Source organism: Malaclemys terrapin, chromosome 8, assembly GCF_027887155.1.
Source record: "Malaclemys terrapin pileata isolate rMalTer1 chromosome 8, rMalTer1.hap1, whole genome shotgun sequence".
In the NCBI taxonomy this organism is placed as follows: domain Eukaryota; kingdom Metazoa; phylum Chordata; order Testudines; family Emydidae; genus Malaclemys; species Malaclemys terrapin.
In genome coordinates this window covers 38538000-38561106 of record NC_071512.1, presented here as the reverse complement: position 1 = coordinate 38561106, position 23107 = coordinate 38538000, and the positions used below count along the sequence as shown (strand labels likewise).

Below are 23107 nucleotides of genomic sequence, written 5' to 3'. Positions count from 1 at the left end.
TTTTGTGTGTGCAGTTGGGTGGGTATGTGGGCATGACTGCAGAGATCTGGCTTCATTTGAGCTGGTCTGCATATTGGAAAGAGGCTACTATCAAGAAATGATCCATACAGTGTGTTTCCATGGGTGCAGAGTTTGCTTCCTGGGCTCAGCACTGTAAATAACCTGTGTGGTCCTCTCTCACATTAGGATACAATATTTGTGTGCTGATACTCTGAGTGTGTGCTTTCTATGGAAGTGTGGCACTCCTTGCAAGTGGAACCTCCGGAGTTATGGTGCTACACTGAGACCCCTACTACTGGATGCAGATGCACTTGAATGGGTTCCAGCCCCTACTCTTGTGCCAAACTTCCTACATACCCATTGTCCTCCGGGCCTGACTGAGAATTAGGTGCTAGATTCTCTCGCTCCTAGACCCTCTCTGCTCAGTGTGAGAGCTAGGATGGGCCAAACTTGAGATGGCTAGGTTCCACCTTCGTATATCCCCCCTGTCCTGAGACCCAGCCTCCCTTCATCTTCCCCCTCAGAAGTTATGTTCATGTGGAGAGGAGAACCGGGCTCTCAGCACAGGAAATGGACGCAACAATGCAAGATTCCCCCTCACTACAGTAAAAGCAGATGCAGTTTGCAATGTTCCTCTCCACATCCCAAAATACCCCAGTTTTAGGAACAGCAGAAGGTGAAGGATGGCTACGATTTCTGCAGTACCTGAAAGGTCTGGGCCCTTTACAGAACAAATGGAATACTCTCATTGGCCTGAGGATCTTATTTCTATTTTAGACATGATACAATGAGTGAGGTCAAAAGGTGCAGTGTGGGAGGCCACAAAGCAAAGGTAAGATGAGGGTGGTGTGGTGCTAGTGAGGCAATGCAGTTACTGAGATTTGTGGTGTGCGCAGCATGGCTGTATCTGCATTTTAAATAGATGTGTACTTATTGTTTGGAATCTGCTTTTCTTACCTCTCAAATATTTTTCCTTTCTAAAACAGCTTCTCTTTCCTTCTTTCTGTTATGTTGGGGTGACTGCCATGGATTAGTGTTTGTGATCTTTAAGAGGCTCTCAAAGGGAAGAGGGAGCTTGAGGTTAATGTAATGGCCTTTTACCATGAGTCTAGTAGTCATCACGCTCTGTGTCGAGGGCATGCTGTATCTTTGGCATAGAGGCCTGAAGTAGCTGAGTTTGTGTAACATGGGTGTGTGATGCCCTTGCTCCCCCCTGACCTTAGGGCTATGTTGATCAGGTGCAGTGATTCAGAGTAGGCCAGGCTATGTTGTAACTTTTCCTAGGCACAGCCTGTGTATAATGCAGCATCTGGCTAGTTCCAGCGGGCTCTGTCCCAGGGATTATCAGAGCTTGCTCTCCCCAGTCTCCTTTCTGCAGAGTGCAGGTAGGAAGCATCTCCAGACAGGATTTCCCGGAGAAGTGAGCCCATTGTTTCAGAGCTGGCAAGCTGGCTGAGCAGTTCCTTCATTTCCTCTTTTCCAGCAGCAGGGGGTGCTCTTGCACTGTCATGCCGCTTGCTTGCTTGCCCTGCTGCATTCAGCCATTTTAGGCATGGTGTTTTCCTTCCCCATCATCTCCATTTTGTGTTTATGACGCAGAAAATAAAGATTGAGCAAGGGAGGAGTCTGTGGGGAGGGTGAGGCTAGCTGAGGCAAAGCTGCTGCTGGAGCTGTCACTGTGCTGCACTCCTAACAGTCACACTGAGTTGAGTGCAAGCAAAGGCAGGAAGGCTTCACTTGCACAGTGTGGGGACCAGAGCAAGAGGCTGCTCCCTGCCTGTGCTGAGAGAGACAGGAAAGTAGGAGCTGTATGTGCAGGGAGCTCAGAGTGGAAACCCCCCCTGCTATCTAGAGTCTGGGGAGCTAACAGCCTGAATTACCCATCTCCTAGACTCCTCCGACAGCCAGGGATTACCCTCTCCTGCACCCTGCTCAGTACAGCTACTGGAGGGGGATGCCACAGCTGTGCCAGGGAAAGGAGCTTACACATCTGCAATATGGGGCTATCTTCCCACCTCTTGGGGGGAGAGGAATTCCTCTCTGTGAGACTGGGAGTGGGGGTTATCCCCCCACAAGCGGTGCAGAGTACAAAGCCGTCACAGTCGGGGTAAGCCTTCTCCCTCCAGCTGCTGTGTTATCCCAGCTGTGCCTGGGGAGCAGAGTTGCCCTGTTCCAGCTGTTTTGGGCTGCAAGATTTTTATTGCCTTTTCGGTGTGTGTGTGTGGAGGGGGGAAGAACTGGATTATTATCCCAGGGTGCTCTGGGGGAGGGGGTGTCTTTCCCCAGCTGTCGTGGGAGCCCATGCAGAGGTACCCGTGTATGTGACCAATGATTTCTTGTTGATATAGCTTTCTTTATAATTTGTGGTGTATATCTCAGAAGTCCTGCTCCTCCCTCTTGGTGTCCCAAGTGCTGTACGGTGGGATTGAGGAGGGGGGCTTGCTCAGCCCAGGAGCAGACACCAGGTGGCGAGCCAAGCTTTGGAAAGCTTTATTCTGCCTGCTGTGCCGCAGGAGTCCTGCTCTGCTATCTGCCCCCACCCCACCTCCCAACCTTCTCCCCAAGATCCTGTACAAGTCAGGGGGAGGGAGCAGCACAGGGGAGTTGTGTGCCATCTGTAATGCTAGCAACCTTGTGCTTGTAGTGAAATCTGCAGCTGAATTCTGTACCAGAACGCCAGAGAGAAGTGGGGGCTTCTGGGCTCTGTGGCTCATAGCCGAGCGATGTGTTCTGACCTAATCCAGCAAAGAGAGATCTCTGGGGAGGGGGCTGTGTTCTGTCTGTGTGGGATCCAGGCATGGGGGGAAGAGGCGTCTCTTTGGGGAGGGGACTGTCTTCTGTCCCTGTGGGACCCAGGGAAAAGGGTGTCTCCAGGAAAAGGGATGTGCTACATCTATCTTTGTTTTCTGTATAGCCCCTCCCCCCCCCCCCCCCCCCGATTGCTGAGCTCTGCCTAGGAGCCTCAAAAGGTGTTTTGGCCTGAAGTGTGATACTGTACCTGGAGGAATTATTTTGAGTGTTGGTTTGTTGGGGAGACTTCATTTATGTCTGAGCACAGTCACCCTTGAAGTCGATCTGTTTGTTTGAGTTTCAGGCAGGTAGTCCTGCAGCAGGGAGTCCTGTTCCCATGACCTGGGTGTCTCCAGCTACATTGTTCCTATGAAATGTAGTTGTTTTGGGGGATTGTGAAGATGACACAGTCTTTCAGGTAGCCAAGTCCTCATCTGGCAGGTGCCTTGTACGTTAGGGGACCAGGACTTTGAATTCTGCTGTGGAGTTAATGGTGACCCATGAGGTTCATGATATTTTGCATACGCTTTTGTTGCTAATGAGGTATGTTGCTTCAGCCTCTTTGTAGCAGTTGCACCTTAGCCTAGTGAGTTACACTAGTCCAAACTGCAGGTGATGAAAGCATTGATCTCTGGCTAGGTCATCTTCTAAGAGGAGTGGGTGAAGCCTACCCCTGTTTGAAGGGGGAATTGATATTCTTTCTCATTTAGCACTGATAACCATCACTAGCCTATGTCAGCCATGGGGGGGGGGGTGTCCAGAGTTTCCAGGGCTTCTGATTGGGTGCCGGGTTTGAACTCGATCAGGACAGGTGAGGTGGGAGTGTTCCAGGTTCAGGGAAGGTTTCCCTTGTCTTTTTGTCTCTCTCTCTCTCTCTGATTTGGGTGATCTTTGTCTACAGAGTTGGAGGGAAGCTCTTAGTGATTGTCAGGCTTTGATCTATGTGTATGCAGGCATTGTGGGCCAATTAACCACTTTCCTATGTGGAACAATTCTGCTGGTTGTGATTGGGTTAATGTGACTGTGTGTGTGAGAGAGAGAGGTTGCTTAAGTGTTGTGTGTGTGTGTATGTGACCTTGAGGTTATTAATTGGTTGTAGCTGATCTGGGTTTGTACCGTAGGTGCTCCAGTCATCAGCCTTTTTACCTCACTTGCCATAGCTCATTGGAGAACCACAATGACTCGTGTGGAAGGTGTGAAGGGCAGAGAAGTTTAGTACAGCTATTCTGTCTCCCCAGTGGTTTTGCTCAGGGTTTCAGATGGGTTTGGCTCTAGGGAGGTTGCTATGTCCTCAGCCACAGAGGCTGTTTTTGTATAGTAGGTTTAGCTATTTGGTAAGAAGTGGATTCATGTGCTTCCTGTATAGGCCATGTTCAAGAAAGTGGCTTGATGATCCTCTGTCTATACAGCATCCATCACTGTAGTGTCTGAGGGCCTAAGCACTGTTCCCCACTCTCCACATCTGTCTGTCTCTCTAGGCTGCTCAGCCCCACTTTTAGTCCACACTTGTGCCTCCTTGTGGAACTGTGCTGTTGAATGATAAGTCAGAAATTAACTACTAGGTCTCTTCCATCTCTCCTGTCTGCTTCCTCAATTCCAAGACTCAGTTTATTCTCCCGGGTATTTTGTACAGTTTTAAACCTAAAGTCCCCATCCCTTTCCTAGGGACATAATTGCACAGTTTAATAGATTTTATGTTTTTCCCCTTTCTTTATTCATGTTATCTTTGCCCACACCCCAAATCCTTCATGAGAGAGCTCCCCAGGAACATAGTATGGGGCTTCCTTCATCCTAAGAGCCCCTCTGACTTCTGGGAATTGTTATAGCAGCTGCTTTTCCTTTAAGCCTCTCTGAGTTGCAGTGTCCTTCATTTGTGTGTGCGTGCACACACAGAAAATTAGGTCAGTGACTGTGTTTTCAGTAGCTGCTCTGTCTGCTTTTAGCCTAGGGTGTAAGCACATGGCAGGGGGAGGGAATCCAAGGGGAAGCACCATCATGGGTTAGCTTCTGAGGAGAGAGATGCGGCTCTTCCCTTCCATGTTACTCTGGGCAGTGTGGTCTCAATGTGAAAGAAGAGCAGGGTGTTGGGGTTAGTCGGGGCAGTCCTGAGAGAATGTGATTGGCAGTTAATGTTCCTTCTGCCAAATATATTGTAGGGAAATCTATCTGTTATTTAGATCACTGTTGCAGCTTAATACTGTCTCATGCACTCCTCAGGAGGTGGAGGGGTTGATTCTGCCCTTTGTAGTCACCTATGAGCCAAACCAGCTGGGAGGAAGAATTTAATCAGAGAAATGTGAATGATGATTAGGAATCATTTAAGAACACTGCACTAGCTGCCTAAAAAGCCACAATTGAGGAAGAAGGCTGTGTTGGTTAAATAAATGACCTGGTTTAAAGGGGAAGTGAAGGCAGCTTTTTATATTTTTTTAATATATAAATAAACATATGAAAGAAAGGGGAAGTTGATAGTATTGAATATAAATCAGAAGTTAATAATTAGTAGAAAATTAATAAGAGAAGCAAAGGGTCACAAGGAGCAATCTATGGCCAGCAGAATTAAGGACAATAAGGAGTTTTTCAAATATATCAGGAACAAAAAGAATCCTAACAGTGGTATAGGTCCATTATTAGATGGAAATGATAGAATTATCAATAGTAATGCAGAAAAAGCAGAAGTGTTCAATAAATATTTCTGTTCTGTAATTGAGGGGAAAAAGATGATATAGTCTCATCATATGGTGATAACACTCTTTCCATTCCACTAGAATCTCTGGAGAATGTTAAACAGAAGCTTTTAAAGTCAGACTTTTTAAAATTAGCAGGTCCACATGATTTCATCCAAGAGTTGTAAAAGAGTTGGCTGAAGAGCTTGCTGAACTATTAATGTTGATTTTCAATAAGTCTTGGAGTGCTGGGGAAGTTCTAGAATAGCAAAAGAAATCTATTGTGCCCGTTTTTAAAAGGGTAGATGGGATGACCTAAGTAATTAAAAGCCTGTCAGCCTGACATCAATGCCAGGCAAGATAATGGAGCGACTGGTATAGGACTTAATAAAGAATAAAAGGTGGGTAATGTAATTAATGCAAATCAACAGGGGCTATGGAGAATAGATCCTGTCAAACTAACTTGATATCTTTTTTTGTTGAGATTACAGTTTTAGTTGATAACGGTAATAGTGTTGATGTCATATACTTAGACTTCTGTAAGGCGTTTAACTTAGTACTACATGAAATTTTGACTAAAAAAACTAGGATGATATTAATTTAACATGGCATACATTAAATGGATTAAAAACTGGTTAGCGGATAAGTCTCAAAATGTAATTTTAAACAGGGAATTATCATGAAGTGGGTGTGTTTCCAGTGGGGTCCCACAGGAATCTTTTTGGCCCTATACTATTTAACATTTTTATCAGTGACCTGGAAGAAAACGTAAAATCATCACTGATAAAGTCTGCAGTTGACACAAAAATGGGAGGCATGGTAAATAATGAAGAGGACAGGTCACTGATACTGAGTGATCTGGATTGCTTAGTGAACTGGACACAAGCAAACAATATGCATTTTAATATGGCTAAATGTATACGTTTAGGAACAAAAAATGTTGTCCATACTTACAGGACAGAGGACTATCCTGGGAAGCAGTGACTCTGAAAACATTTCAGAGGGTGGGGGTGGTTAATCAACTGAACACATGCTCCCAATAGACGCTGTGGCCAAAAGAGCTAATGTAATCCTGGAATGCATAAATGGGAATCCTGAATGGATGTAGAAAGGTTATTTTACCTCTATATTTGGCACTTCAACTGCTGCTGAAATACTGTATCCAATCCTGGTGCTCACAATTCAAGAAGGATTTTGATAAATTGGAAAAGGTTCAGAAAAGAGCCACAAGAATGGTTAAAGGATTAGAAAACTTACCTTGTAGTGATAGATTCAAAGAGCTCAATCTATTTAGCTTAACAAAGAAAATGTTAAGGGGTGACTTGATTAGTCTAGAAGTATCTGCATGGGGAACAAATATTTAATAATGGGCTCTTCACTCTAGCAGAGAAAGGATAACATAATCCAATGGGTAGAAGTTGAAACTAGACAAATTCAGACTGGAAATAAGGCATAAGTCTTTGACAGTGAGAGTAATTAACAATTTATGAAAGGGTGTAGTGGATTCTCCATCACTAACCATTTTTAAATCAAGAATGGAAGTTTTTCTCAAAGTTCCACTCTAGGAATTATTTTGGGGCAGGTCTCTGGTCTATCTTACACTGGAGGTCAGACTAGATGATCATGATGGTCCCTTCTGGCTTTGGAATCTATGAATATATTCAAGAGAACTTGGTAGCCATGCTGCACTTTGAGGGGGTTAATAACCCTTTCCTTCATTCCATCAGCTTGCCTCTATTGCTGCTAGTCTTCTGGAATTAGTATATCAATGGGGATCAATGGGGGGTGCAGCCAATGAAGGAGTGAGCTTTTAGGTGTTTGGGCAGCATGCCATCTCAGTCTTATCTCTTCTTGGGGAAGTTATTGCATATCTGAGAAGGTGAGAATGGGATCCTGGGGCTAGAGCCAAGCTCTTTATAGGGTGTTTTCAGACCCATGATCCGTAAGATTCAAATCTCTGGAGTGATGACTGGAAGATCCCCCAACCCACATGAGAAAAGAGCCTCTGTCAGGGTGTGAGACATTTTGCCAATGCACCGGGGGAAGATTCAATATGTAGGGCCCTACCAAATTCACAGCCGTGAAAAACGCATCACAGACCATGAAATCTGGTCTTGTGTGTGCTTTTACCCTATACTATACAGATTTCACAGGGGAGACCAGCGTTTCTCAAATTGGGGGTCCTGACCCAAAAGGGAGTTGCACGATGTCAAGGCTGCTTCCCCACTCTGAACTTTAGGATACAAATGTGGGGGCCTGCATGAAAACTTCTAAGCTTAACTACCAGCTTAGATCTGGTCCGCTGCCACCACTCCCAAAGTGCTAATTCCTTTCCCTGGGTAGCCTTGAGAGACTCTTCACCAATTCCCTGGTGAATACAGATCCAAACCCCTTGGATCTTAAAACAAGGAAAAATCAATCAGGTTCTTAAAAAGAAGGCTTTTAATTAAAGAAAAAGGTAAAAATCATCTCTGTAAAATCAGGATGGAAAATAACTTTACAGGGTAATCAAACTTAAAGAGTCCAGAGGAATCCCCTCTAGCCTTAGGTTCAAAGTTACAGCAAACAGAGATAAACACTCTAGCAAAAAGGTACATTTACAAGTTGAGAAAATAAAGATAAAAATTAACACGCCTTGCCTGGCTGTTTACTTAAAGTTGGAAATATGAGAGACTTGTTCAGAAAGATTTGGAGAACCTGGATTGATGTCTGGTCCCTCGCAGTCCCAAGAGCGAACAACCACCAAAACAAAGAGCACAAACAAAAGCCTTCCCCCCCACCAAGATTTGAAAGTATCTTGTCCCCTTATTGGTCCTTTGGGTCACGTGTCAGCCAGGTTACCTGAGCTTCTTAACCCTTTACAGGTAAAAGGATTTTGGAGTCTCTGGCCAGGAGGGATTTTATAGTACTGTACACAGGAGGGCTGTTACCCTTCCCTTTATAGTTATGATACACGGGGATCGCAAGGTTATTTTAGGAGGGGTCACAGTATTGCCACCCTTACTTCTGCACTGCTGCCTTCAGAACTGGACAGCCGGAGAGTGGCGGCTGCTGACTGAGGCCCCAGCTCTGCAGGCAGCAGCACAGAAGTAAGGAAGACAGTACCACACCATGCCATTCTTCTGCACTGCTGCTGGCGCTGCCTTCAGAGCTGGGCTCCCGGGCAGCAGCCGCCGCTCTCCAGCTGCCCACCTCTGAAGGCCACGCCACCGCCAGCAGCAGTGCAGAAGTAAGGGTAGCAGTTCCACAACCCCCCTTACACACAATAACCTTGCGACCCCCTCTCCACCAACTCCTTTTTGGGTCAGGAACCCTACAATTACAACACCATGACATTTCAGATTTAAATAGCTGAAATCATGAAATTTATGATTTTTTAAAATCCTATGACCATGAAATTGACCAAAATGGACCGTGAATTTGGTAGGGCCCTATCAATATGGGCTTTGTCACCCATCCCTGAGGTCTCTGTGCTCGCCCAGTACATATTGCAGCAAATGTCCTATTGCTAGAATATTTCTCTTCTGTCTGGAAGAGTCAAGGCTGCTTCTCTGTCCCTGAGCAGGAAGGTAAATCTAGTGAGAGCAGCTGCCCTGATCTCTCCCTGCCCTCTACAAATGTCTGTGGCCTGTGTAGTGGTTTGTGGAACATGGACTGGACAGAGCTCTGAGCAGCAGGCAGCTTTATTTGGCAGTGTGGAGAAGCACTGTGCTTCCAAGATGTGGGTGAAAGCCCCTCTTGTCTCTACTCACCTTAATTTCCTGTGCATGCAGCAAAGCAAGACCAGGAAGGCGGACCGGAGAAGAGTACACAAAAGAAAAAGGTCAAAGAGCTGAAAGTGTTGGATTCAAAGAGTGCACAGAATCTCTGTGAGTATGTTGAAATTAGGGAGTTGCCCATGAGTCCAGGGGTGTGCATAAGCTTCCTGATGGGGCTGACTGGAGAGAGCCAACTGAAGCATAAAGTGACTTTGTCTCTATGTCGTTCTTGGCTGAACACTGTCCCCATAGATTTATTTGTGCTTCTTTTTGTTACCCTGGCAGCGATTTTCCTGGGCTCCTTCCGTATGCCTTACGAGGAGATCAAGAATGTAATCCTGGAGGTGAATGAGGCTGTGCTGACTGAGTCCATGGTGCAGGTGAGTGAGGATCAGGGAGTCAAACATCTTTCCCTGCAGTGGAGACCCCCTTGTATTTGCTGGACTGAGGTCTGTTTGGAGAAATGAGCTGATGGGATATCAATCTTTCCTAAGAACATTGCCTCCTTTCTTTGGTAGGAGGGCCCATGGCTTCCAGAGCTGCCTTCATTCCACATCATGTACGAGTCAGCCACCTTCTCTTGTTCTTGCCAGGGGGCCTGATTCATATGACTGTGCTACACTGACTCACGTGTTTCTCCCTCAGAACCTGATTAAGCAGATGCCAGAGCCAGAGCAGCTGAAGATGCTGTCAGAGCTGAGAGACGAGTACGATGAGCTGGCTGAGTCTGAGCAGTTTGGTGTTGTGGTGAGTGCCCTGACTTGGAGTCAGAGATAGGATATCGTTGTGCAGCTGCTCATGTGCACAGTATGTGGAGTCCCCCCACCAGGCCTGCTGTGTGTGTGATGCTGTTGTCCCCTTCCTTTCCCATATCTGATCCCGCCCATTGCCTCGGCATGTCTGCTGTCTGGGAGTTGTGCATTTTATCTTGTGAGTCCTGAAACAGCTTTGGAGGGTTGCACACATTGATCCTCAGACTCCTCTCTGCCCTCACAGTGGGTTACAGATGATAGTTTCTGTGTCACAGGGTGACACTGGCCTTTAAGAGGGAGTGGGGCCAGTGTACCTGGGACTCATCAGCTGCCTCCCAGTTAGGCTTAAAAGAGGGTACCTGGGCCCTGGAGGTAGGAGGGAGACTCAGAGCTGCTTGAGAGCACTAAGTGAGTGTCAATCAAGAAAAAGGAAAATGACAGCTACCTGCGAGTGAGGAGACTGGAGGAGGTCTCTGGGGAAGAGGGAGAAATAGTCAGGAAGCCAGTGGAGGGTCTAGCCTGCTGAGCTTCCTGAGCTCAAGAGTCCTGGCCAGAGAGGGCTGGAGGCTGAGGGCAGCAGAGGGAGATGTGTGCTGGCTAGCTGAAGCCAGAGGGCTAGAGAGGGCTGAAAGCTGGCAACAAGGAATGGTGAGAGATGCTGGATCTGCACTGGAGAGCCTCAGTGTAAAGAAAGATGCTGGGGCTCTACTTGATGTACTATCTGAACTATGGCTGTGGAGCTTGCGTTATGGTTTGTGCAATGGCCTTTCTTTTGTAATAAATTAACCTTGCAAGGGTTGTTTGTAATCAGAAGCAGTGAAGGGGAAACTGAGGCAGCTGCAGCTGGTGTGGTGTGGCTTGTCAAAGAGGGCACTCCAGGTGGGATCACCTCATGATACTGCTACTCAGCAGTGTTTTTCTGGTGATAATTTCCCTTTCCCCAACTTCTCACTTCAACTGTGGTTAGTGTTAGCTGTGTTTTTTTTTTTTAAATTCACATTAGTTTACTGCTTCTTTTTTTGTTTTAAATATCCTTTGGCAACACCACAGCCATCCAGAGATGGATTTAAATGATGTGCTCCATGTGCCAAAAAAGTTACCAACCGTTCTTAGCCTGCCTGGGTAAAAAACATTCTCTTTGGGGCTGCTTGACCTGCGATCAGTTTACTCCATAGGTTCAAGAATAGGCTGGAAGTCACCCTAATGGAGGAAGTTTTGTCAGCTAACCCAGGTATGGGAGGAGCCTGCAGCTAAGTTTCTGACTAAAAACCTTCCTCAGATCAAAAGGGTATAAAGGAGATTCTCATAGCTGTGTGTTTTAGAGGATTCAGTGCCCATGTCCTGGTCTCTCTAGAAGACAGTGTACTTCAAACACTGGGGATTCTCCTAGGAGTTGGCAAGGAAGGTCTCCACTTCAAGAGCCGGATGTATAGACCCCATTTCCTCTCTGTACAAGGAATTTAGGTTTGGGCATGTGTTGGCACTGTTTAGTGCCTTTGATGAAGGAGGGTTGGTGTAAGAGATTCCTTGACTCTGGGAAAGGAATGTGAAATTGGACACTTGCTACAATGGGGCAGTTGGCTATATTGCGCTCAGTCTTATTTCTTATCAAGTTGGCCCGAGCTTTGTTGTTGGCCGCATGGTAGCAAAGGAACTTCAGGTGACTCTTTGGGTCCAAACAATCTTCTAATTCCTGATGTCCCGCCACCCTAGGGATTTTCTGGACCAACTCCAGTGTCTCAGTGCACGGTCCTAGATTCTGTTCCTTGAACTTTCTCCTTGTCATTAAATTTCTGTCTCAGATTCAACATTTTGAGTATTACTTTCTTTCCCTTAGAGTTTGTGGCACAATTAGTCTGGCTTTAGGGGGAGAGATCCTCTTTAATATCCTCCTTCAGTACAGTAGTGATCTGAAATGATTTTCTGGTATATTCCCTATGGCCGTTATAGGTATTATGCACTTTAATTCAAGTGAACTTATAAGCTTTCATGGGCCTTACACATACTCATGGACTCAGTGAACTGCATCTCGCCATGGCCACCCTTCTAAAAGGGCTGGAAATAAGAAAGCAGTATTGCCATACCACCTTCCCCCAAAATGTCCTAAGAGAGGAGCTGAAGTGTCTCATTCTCTAGAGAAATGTTGATTGTCTATATCAGAGAGGTTCAACTACAGAGCACGAAGAGGGATCTGTGATTGTCCTCTATGTCCCACCTTTCCATGAAATTCCTAATGGTGTTAGCAGCCTATGACAGAGGTAAGAGAGGGAAATCATTTTTGTCTGTATCTCAGGATAAGGATTTCAGAGCTAGATCAGATGAGAAGGGGGGCTCATTTCTCAGAGGCAAGTGATCAATTTACAAGCCATTGTAGTCTGTTATAATTTCCATCTGTGGAGAAAGATCCTTTCCAGAGGCTAGCAGGCAAGGCATAAAGGCCTCGATTCTTCAAGAAAGGCAGCACTTGATAAAGTGCTTGTTAAGAACAGTATATGATGCTTGAACACAACTGCCTGCTCCATTGCCTCAGCAGTGATGCTGAGACAAAGGATTCATAGTTCCTTACATCATGGCTTCCTTAGGAAGTTCAGATGAAGATTTTCAATTTGTCTTTTAAGTCACAATCTGACAGCATGATAGAGGAAACTGAGGGAGGCCAAGATTGCCATTTGAGCTCCTGGATTTTCTCAGATTACCTATAGACAGATTATCTGCAACCATGGAGTTTGCTCCAGAATCCCTGCCTTGCTGCGGGAATGTGCTCCATAATCTGACCTTTAATTTTTTAAATAAAGTTTTTAGCCCTTATGGTAGCAGAGAAAATGTCAACAACGTGAACTCTGTAATGTAATGCAGTGTCATCTCCATATGTCTGCAGAGAAGCTGGAACAATAGCTCTGAGACAAGTGACTACACAATTCCAGGGCTGCATAATTCCTTTTCCCTAGATGTCCTGGAGTTCACCATTGTGCCGCAGCCAGCTGCCCAGTGTCACAATTGCAGGGTCAACTGTATCTTTTATCCTTCTCTTGGTTTTCCTTGGGGGCACCCATGTACATTTTCAGGTTCCCGGCTGTCACCTCTTGGAAGATGTGCATCCGTGTCCCTCCAGACTGGTTTTAGGCTTCCAGTCCCTCTGCACCTCACTGTTACTTCCCCAGCAGGTATGAGTAGGGCCAACACCTGTGGCTAACTATTTCTAGATTTGCTTGATGCTGCCTCAGCACAGGCAGCTGGACTTCATGAGTTCTCGAGGTCTCTTCCAGCCCTACATGTCTATGATTCTGTGCTGTCTCCCGGGGCTACAACAGTGTATACCAGTTACTAGCCAACCTTCACAAAACAAAATACATTTATTCTTAGGGCACTGTCCCGTCAGGCAATTCCTAGCATTACAGAGAACATAAAAAACAGTAAATAGGGTTAGCTCTCCTGGTTGCAAGCTTATGTCAGGCTTCAGATCAAGAACTAGAACAAGCTTGGGACAGTCCAGCTGTTTCTTTCTAGTGTTTGGGCCTTTGATCTCTGATCTCCTGTATCTCCAGACAATATCCCTCTCCTCAGGACAAAGCTTCAAAGGCCTGGGTTTTTGTATAAGCACTATTGTTGAATTTGCATTAAGCATCCTCAGGGATTCCCCAGGAAACCCACGTAACACTTACTGTTGCAAAAGTCCAAGCCTGTCTGGCATGTTTCGGTATAGTCATTGAACACCTACACTTCCCAGGTCTCTCATCTGTTACACCTGACATTTTGTTTTCCATCTGTCACCCTGCCCTGCTTGGACCAGCCTGCAGCTTCCTCTTGCTCTGCAGCTTTCCCCACAAAGGGAAGTTAATTGGATCACAGTACATGCTCCTTTATGGAGCCAACCAGCAGCAGGTAGGAGAGCAAGAAACAAGGGTCCAGGGAGTGGAGGAGACACAATTGTAGGCTGGAGAACAGTGCAGCAGCTGAAACTTGAGGAGCTGGGGAGATAAGCTGCTAAAGCCAGCTACCAATACCTTCTCTTTCCTGGCACATATGGGGAAGAGGAGGTTCTGAGATGGGTTGCCTTGGCCAGCATCACAGGAGCTAACGCCCAAAGAGTAGAAACAGGGTGCCCAGAGAACAATAACAAAACTCATCCTGGAAAATAATCATCACATTTTACATCAATAAGAATTTTCAACTGAGACATAGCTGGGTGGTTTTTGTGGGGTTGGGAGGATGAGAACAAAGGCTACGGATATTTCATGGCAGTAGAACAATTATTGTTGCCTTGGAATTTAGGGGTTTCTCTTGCAGCATCTGGTCCCACTGTGCTGCCTACTGGTGAAACGTCCCCACTCTTCAATATCCCACAAGCATCAGCAACTGCAATCTAGTGTTCAGTCTGGGCACCACCTTCAGTCCAGTAGTTCAGTAAGTAAATTCGGGCCCATCACAATGTCTACCAGTTACTAGCATCAGCCAGTTTCTTCAGCCACATTTTATTCCCAGGGTGAAACCTGGTCATGAAATACCAATGGAAAGCCCAGACTAATAATAATTTCTTTCCTTCCTTCCAGTCTAGTTCACTGACTTGACCACAGCCAAGCCTGTCCTCCACCCAAGGGGTAGGATGTCTAATTTCTCAGACACATGGTTCTAGTCCTTCCCACCCCCGTTTTCTGTTGTAGAAAGCAAGACAAGAATTGGATTACAGAATCCTAATAATCTTGGTTGGGGCTCCGTTAGCTGTGATATTTGGGCATTCTTGTGCTTATGAAAGAACTACCTGTGCTCTTACCAGAGTTTCCAGAAGGAAATTCTGAGCTAGTCACTTCACCTAGTGGCACTGATGTGGGAACCTTAGACAGTCTTAGATGCTTTGAGTCATATATTCAAATAGAAGCATTTCCATGGGGTCTTATAGTAAGGATGTGACGTCTCAGATATGGCCTGGTCTTGCAATTTTGGAGTGTTTATTGTTCTTGATGAAACCTGGGTTATCTTTTTCTATCGTTAAGGTACATTTAGTCCCTAGAATGAGTTGTTGTTCCACATTGGATGGTAATTCTGTCATTGCTCATCCTTTGGTGAAACTATTTTCAAAGGGTCTTTTGTCTGTATACCCATCAATCTGTAAGTCACCTAATTTTGAACTTGACCCTCCCTAGACTCATGGATGATCTGCTTGAGTCAATTCCTGACCAAGATAATGTAAATTTCATCCCAGGCCATTTCCCTTCTGAACTTCTTTCCAAGCCCACAAGCTGGCCATGAAGCAACTATAGGGCCAGAACTAAACAGTTTAATAAATCGCCTGGTTGTCATAAGAAGGGAAGAAGATGGAGTAACAAGCAGTCTTCGATCAGTAACGATCTACATTCAGCTATATTATGTTAGATGGGGGTTCAAGTGTCAAGGAGCTGTGGGTGCTTCAATGGCCTGCTTCTTTGAGACTAAGATTACCATGAAGATCCTGTGTCATGGCTATGTTTGGGTGTAGTCTCGTGAGATTGGATCCAGATTTGATGTTCACCTTGTGAGGCTAGCACTTCTGTCTCTGTTTAAATACACGCTTCTGAGTAACCCTGCCGCAGGTTCATTGCTACTACATCCCAAATCAGATGTTAGACTCTGATTTGGGAAAACAGCCCTATTCAGGAAAGCACTAAAGCACAGCCTTCATGTGCTTGGAGCCAGCAGGACTTCAGAGCCTATTTTCATGCTTTCTGGAATTGGGGCCTTAGAGTAGGAATCTGCAATGGCAATTGTATGCAAGGGAAAGGCAGTTTACCTACCAGTAACTGAAGTTCTCCATGTGTATTTGCTTTCCCATTTTCCCCTCATCTTTGTGGTCTAGAATTAGATTTTGCATACATGGAGTGGAACTGAGTATGGTTAGGCATGTGGGCATTACAGCCTCAATTAAAAAAATCTAATGTACCTTATGTTTGACTGAGTGTCAGTGTGTGTATCTTCTGTGGTTAGTTGCTCTTAAATGATTCTGGGACTTGCAAGGTATAGCACACAACTCCTAGAGGGTGGATCTGCAAGGAGCTACCATCACTGGTAAGTAGGCTTCTTTTCCTGTCCCCTTCCCTTTTCAGAGCATCTTGTTTTCTCTTCCTCCTGTGTGACACTGTTCCTGTCCCCTTCCCTTCTCAGATTAGCTCGGTTTCCCACCTGCGGCCCCGCCTCAACGCCATCCTTTTCAAGCTGCAATTTAATGAGCAGGTGGAGAACATCAAGCCTGAGATTGTCTCCGTAACAGCAGCCTGTGAGGAAGTGCGTAAAAGTAAGAGCTTTTCCAGCCTGCTGGAGATAACCCTACTGGTGGGCAACTTCATGAATGCAGGCTCCAGGAATGCTGGTGCCTTTGGCTTCAACATTAGCTTCCTCTGCAAGGTGAGTGTTTTTTCCATGGGCAGGTCAGGGAATTGCTTCCTCTGTGTTTATCACGCAGGGAAACCTCCAGGCATCTGTGCTTGGGACAGCAAACCACAGTTTGCTATTTTCAAGTATTCTCTGTGCTGTCCCGTTCTCATAGCCAGTTTTCTCATTACCAGCTCCGAGACACAAAATCCACTGATCAGAAGTTAACATTGCTGCACTTCCTGACTGAGCTGTGTGAGCAGCAGTATCCCGACATAATGAAGTTCCCTGATGAGCTCATCCACGTGGAGAAAGCCAGTCGAGGTATTTGTTATTGTAGTGTGGGTGGAGTGTCACAGAAGGTGATGTCAGAATAGGTGAAAGGTGGTGCAGGGTTACATTGGGGGTCTTGATCTTGTTTTGGGAGAATGGAGGGTTGTCTCTGTATATGGGTGGGAATGGGAGATTGGATCTTGAGCATGTGGAACAAAGACCGTTTTTGTTTCTATGTAAATGGACGTTAGGCCAAGAGGTTGTTGTTGAAGCTAGTTCCCAATGGTATGTGGTTTTGTGAGTATGGTAAAAGGAAGGCCTCTCTGGACTGAGTAGTAGGGCTGTGCTGTGTAGGGTAGTGAGGGAAGCTCCCTGAACTCCCAGGCGTCTGTCCTTCCACTTGTTATATCTATTGTTTGTCCTGTGTGGAAGGCTGGCTGTGTTGAGTCAGTGTCCAAGGAGGAATGAAAGAGGAGAGCAGCAGGATGCAGACTGCAGATGTAGCCTTCCTTCAGTGAGCAGGAATGAAAGCTCTCAGCAGAGTGCCTGGGGTCCTGCCCCCCACCCGTCCAATTCTGCATTCCCTAACTAGCCTCTCAGTGTCTCTCATTAGTACTGATAACATATTCCTTTTCAGCCCTCAAGCTCTCTTCCGACACACATGCAATAGAAATTCTAATATAAACATATACAGAGTTTCTCAAGTGCACTATGCTTCCTGGGGAAGGGGGCAAAGGTGGTTTTATGCTATCTTTGTAGATCCCCAATCCTCATTTAGCATGAAGGCTGCTACAAGTTGCACCAAGCTATCTGTGACCCAAAGAAACTGATCTGGCATCCAGAAATCACTGAACCACAGAGGATCTCCTAGGCTGGGGGCTGCAAAGGAAAATGGTGTAGAACCTCTAGGCTGGGGAAAATCACAGGCAGCCTGTGTATGGCCCCTTTGGTGTTACGAGAATGGCACAAAGGCAGCATAGTGGGGCCAGAATCTGGCCCATCATCCCTGGCTTGTGCCCAGTTGGAAAGGGGAAGAGGAATGAGTGGAATGCTGGAGACATCGTCCATCTGCTGGGTGTAGAAAACAAGTCAGCTTTGCCCTCCACCTGAGTTTATGCAATCCATAAGTAGATAGGGCCCTATCTGTGGTGTGAACTGCTGCCAAGGACCCCAGGGAGCTTCGGTCTTGTCTGCACTGGCACAGCACCATTGTACTGGTGGAGCTTGCCTTGCTTTGAACTGGGTTAAGCTGCACCAGGGTAAATGGTTAGAGCCCTGATACAAAATTTGTATCTGTATCCGATCTGCAAACATGGCCCGTGGATGCAGATATCCATGGATATAAAGCAGATAGCCGCAGATTTGCAGGGCTTTATAAATAACCATGCTTTTCTCTGCATGGTTGCAGTTATAGTAGTGTTTAAAAACCCATTGTGGACAAGGCCTCAATTTTGATGTGTACGTTGGGAATATCGTACAGACACTCCCTGGGTTACACAAGACCTGACTTACGCAAATTCGCACTTACGGAAAAAGTTCCATAAGCCAGAAATAGGATTTTCGAGTTCTGGAAATTTTTGCGTAACGTATGGATATACGTTTCTGACTTAAACAAAATTCGAGTTACGCAAGGCTTTTCAGAACGGAATGATTGCGTAAGTTGGGGGGCGTCTGTACTCCATCTTTGTCTCTCTCTTTCAGTCTCCACTGAGAATTTACAGAAGAATTTGGATCAGATGAAGAAACAGATTTCAGATCTGCAGCATGATGTTGAGAATTTCCCCAGTGACACAGACAAGAAGGACAAATTTGTGGAAAAAATGACCATATCCTTTACCCCTAAGAAAGAGGGCACATGCTAGGGCAGAAGGGATTTCCAGTGCACTGCAAGGTTGTGGGGAGCTAGCACATGGGTATGTCCTGTGCAAGAAGACATCTCTTACATGGTGTTGGGGCAAGGCATGTTCATGCATGGCTGAAGGGATCCCTGGTTCATTGTTTAGACACTCTAGGCCATCAGCAGGGGAATCTCCACTTACCTCCAGATCCTTGGATGCTGTGTGCAAGGGAATGCCTGGTACTCGTCTGGATGCCAAAAATGCTTGGTACTTTGCAAGTTTGCTGGAAGTTGGTCTGCAGGTATGTGGCACAGACAGCAGGATTCTCTGTGCACCATATGGTGATGGTTGGAATGCAGGGTGTACCTCTACTGAGGGCAATACTTGGTATGCTACATTGTCTTGGGGAGTTGCTATCACAGGCAAGGGAATTCCAGTGTTCTGTGAGATGGGAGTTGGTACTTGCATCTGCCATGTGTCAGAGTATTCCCATGCTACTGGCCGGGGACAAAAGTGGGATGTAGATATGCTGTATTTGCATGTGTTTTGGGGACAAAAACGCTCAGATTTAGGCACATTTCAGGGTGATGGTCAGGCTGACAGATAGTCTGCTCTGGCTGAGGGGATTCTGATGAGTTGCATGGATTTGGGATTCGCGTGTTCACTCCCACTGTACTGTGGTGGTGTGACACTACCTCGGGGGAACACCCAGCACCCCCATGTTCATCCTTGTAAAATGATTGTGTGGTATCCACTGCAAAGTTTGTTATGTCGGGTGTCATCGGAAGGCTCATAATGCACTGAGCATTGTTGTTAATGTGATATTATAGTAATTGTTACAGTAACGTTATAGGTTATAATTTCATGTATATAGTTATGAGGCTGAAAATGTATCCTTATGCCTTAAAGCAAGCCCAGGCAAAAACTCTCCGAGAGCAGAGAGACAATTCAAACCTTATCAGGGCATGTATGGGACAAACCCAGCCCAGCCTCGCAGGAACAAAGGGCACTGGCCTAGGCAGCAACAAAAGGATCTGTTGGACTCTTGAGTGAGTCACCCCCCTTCCTTTCATCAGTTTGGGACTGCGATGAGGTAATGCTCACCTGACTCTGAAGGGAGGGGGGCAAAGCCAAGAGGGAAGAAAGAACATGATAAAAGGGAGAGACGTTTGCCATGTTCTTCCTCTCTCTTCCACCTACATTTACAGACACCACACCAAGTGACTGAAGCGCTGATCAAAGGGGAGAGCCTGGCTGAAGGGCAACCAGCCAGCCTGTGGTGAGAAGCATCTAAGATTGTAAGGGCATTAAAAGTGATAAAATCAGCTTAGAATGCATTTTGCTTTTGTTTCATTTGACTAAATATGACTTATGCTTTGGCTTTTATAATCTCTTAAAATCTATCTTTCATAGTTCATAAATTTGTTTGTTTATTCTACCTGAAGCAGTGCGTTTGGTTTGAAGCATGTCACAGTCTCCTCTTGGGATAACAAGACTGGTGCATATCAATTTCTTTATTAAATTGACGAACTCATATAAGCTTGCAGTGTCCAGCGGGCATAATTGGACACTGGAAGACGGAGGTTCCTAGGGTTGTGTCTGGGACCGGAGATATTGGCTCATGTCATTCGGTTGCCCAGTCCAAGGAGCAGCTTATATGCCAGAGGCTCTGCGTGAACAGCCCAGGAGTGGGGATTCTCACAGAAGAGCAGGGTAAGGCTGGCTCCCAGAGTCAAGGATTGGAGTGACCTAGCAGATCACCGCTCCAGATAACACCAGAGGGGACTGTCACAGGTAGTATGGGCCATACGGAAGGAGCAGCACTGGTGCACTGTAAGGTCTCCCTTTGTAAGGGGATCCCTGGAAGGAATGTGCCGTTGGAAGTCCAGTGCATGCCATGCATATTCACACCTAGCCCTTCCTCCTCCCCCCTTAACATAAGACACTGAACCCTTGACCTCTTGAGCAGAGGATACTGGGGTGCACCCAGTTGAGTATGCTGGGGATCACTGCAGTTGGAGGGGAAGCTCTCTATGCTGTCAGAGGAATTTTGCAAGCTGGAGAAGAGCCCATTGGTTAACCAGATAATTCTGGTGCATGCACATGCTATCCCTCACCCCTGGTGTTTCCACAGAGCAGCTGATGTAATCCTTGACTCTCAGATTTCACATCTTTGTGAAGGATGCTCGAGAGCAATATGAAAAGCTGCAAATGATGTACTCAAACATGGATAACCTTTTTAAGGAGATGGGCCAGTACTTCCTGTTTGACCCCAAGAAAATGTCCGTTGAGGAGTTCTTCATGGATCTGCACAACTTCAGGAACATGTTTCTGGTGAGCAAGGGACCCTTTCCTCATAGAATCATAGAATATCAGGGTTGGAAGGGACCTCAGGAGGTTATCTAGTCCAACCCTCTGCTCAAAGCAGGACCAATCCCCAGACAGATTTTTACCCCAGTTCCCTAAATGGCCCCCCTCAAGGATTGAACTCACAACCCTGGGTGTAGCAGGCCAGTCCTACCACTTAGCTCAGACCAATCCATCCCTGTGCACCCAGCCCTGGCATGATCTTTTCTCATCCTTTCCCACTGGGAAAGTAACTCTGTCTGTACAGTTACCCCCCGTTCAGACCTCTGCACCATCAGTCACTTCCCAAATAGCTGTTTTTCTCATTTGCAGCAAGCTGCCAAGGAGAATCAGAAGCGGCGTGAGACAGAGGAGAAGATGCGCCGAGCTAAACTGGCCAAGGAGAAAGCTGAGAAGGAAAGACTGGAGAAGCAGCAGAAGAGAGAGCAGCTGATAGACATGAATGCAGGTACTAGAGGCAGTATGGTGATAAATGAGGGGCAGCAGAGGTTCTGGTCTGAATGCAAAGCTGTAGCAATATAGTGGGTTGTAAGGTGCAAGAAAAAAGGGAAGTGGCTTTGGGCCCCTGGTTGGGGTCTCAGTGATGGAGACAGCTCAGCACATGGAGCTGAGCTGACTAGACATAGTGAATGTTTCTATGTGAATGCCTTGGCTTCCAGCAGCAGCACAGAGCATTAGACTTTGGTGGTGTGTTTATTCTGACTTATACATCCCCATAGCATTGCAGAGTTCTTCACAGACCAAAGAGAGTGACCTAAGGAGCTTACCACCTATGTAAAATGTGGCAAATTACATGGCACAGGGAGAGGCATTGAACAAAAGGAGAGGGAATTCCAGTATTCCTACCTTGTGCAGTCTCTCCCCTTGGTCTCTTGGGACAGCTGGTAGTTAAAGGAAGAAGAGCTCTGCTCTCTCATATCTCCTCGGACAAACACGTTCGTCCTGAGGAGGCCTCATTGCAGGTCATCCTGGACTATTTACTGCACTTAAAGCTCCAAGGCGTGTTGCTGTCTTCGGTCAAGGTGCACCTGGCGGCCATTTCTGCGTTCCACCCTCTGCTTCAAGGCAGGTCTGTCTTCGCCCATCCCAAGATGGCGTGATTCATGAAAGGTCTAGAGCAGGGGTCTCAAACACGCGGCCCGCGGGGTGATTTTCTGCGGCCTGCGAGCCCCTCTGCCCCCCCTTCCCTACGTTCCAGCCTCTTGCGGGGGCAGGGCAGGCAGGCAGGGAGCCTGCCCTGCCCCCAGTACGCGCCGGGCCAGATCCTGCCCCCCGAACCCTTTCTGCAGCCGAACCTCCTGCCCTGAGCCCCCTGCCATACCCTGCATCCCTCCTGCACCCTGACCCCCTGCCTCACCCCTCACCCTTCCTGCATCCCAACCCACTGCCCTGAGCCTCATGCCACACCCCTCCTGCGCCCCGACCCCCTGCCATACCCTGCACCCCTCCTGCTTCATGACCCCCCTGCCCTGAGCCCCCTGCTGCACCCTGAACCCCGACCCCCTACCCTGAACCCCCTGCCACACCCGGCACTCCTCTTGCACCCCAACCCACTGCCCTGATCCCCCTGCTGCACCCTGCACCCCTCTTGCACCCTGGCCCCTTGCTGTACCCCTCACCCCTCCTGCACCCCACACCCCAACTCCCTGCCCTGAGCCCCCACCACACCCCTCCTGCACTCCTTGGGGGCAGGGAGGGGGCAGAGTTGAGGTGGGGATTTCAGGGAAGGGGTTGGAATGGGAGCAGGGAAGGGGTGGGAAGAGGCGGGGCCTCATGGAAGGGGTGGAGTGGGGGCGGGGCCGAGGGCGGCGGCGGGGGGGGAGGTGTCAGTAATGCAGCCCTCGGGCCAATGTACTAGTCCTCACGTGACCCCCATGGTCATTTGAGTTTGAGACCCCTGGTCTAGAGCACCTGTACCCGCACATCCGAGACCCGGTTCTCCCATGGGACCTGAATCTGGTGCTCTCGAAGCTTATGGGCCCTCCTTTTGAACCCCTAGCTTCCTGCTCCCTCCTGCTCCTTTCCTTCCTGGTTGCCATATCGTTGGCTCGGTGGGTGTCCGAGATCAGAGCACTCACCTTAGAGCCACCCTATACAGTCTTCTACAAGGACCAGGTCTAGCTGCGCTCACATCCAGCTTTTCTGCCCAAGCTTGTGTCCCAGTTCCACACGGGCCAGGACATCTACTTACCGGTCCTCTGTCCAAAACCTTACACGTCAGATGCGGAGCGCAGGCTGCATATGCTGGATGTCAGATGGATGCTGGCCTTCTACATCGATAGAACACGGCCGTTCTGTAAGTCAACACAGTTGTTTGTTGC

At 47.2% G+C, this 23107-nt stretch overlaps 1 protein-coding gene across 1 annotated transcript in view; it reads left to right on the top strand.

The window, feature by feature from the left end:
* The window catches only part of DIAPH1 (diaphanous related formin 1), a 150190-nt gene that overhangs the window by 110670 nt on the left and 16413 nt on the right, over positions 1-23107 (top strand). Inside the window, exons 18-25 of the mRNA XM_054038167.1 lie at positions 9230-9325; positions 9500-9594; positions 9860-9961; positions 16102-16341; positions 16503-16632; positions 18283-18409; positions 20591-20753; positions 21099-21234. Coding sequence (XP_053894142.1) covers positions 9230-9325; positions 9500-9594; positions 9860-9961; positions 16102-16341; positions 16503-16632; positions 18283-18409; positions 20591-20753; positions 21099-21234 — 1089 coding nt within the window. The remainder of the gene's footprint in view (positions 1-9229; positions 9326-9499; positions 9595-9859; positions 9962-16101; positions 16342-16502; positions 16633-18282; positions 18410-20590; positions 20754-21098; positions 21235-23107) is intronic.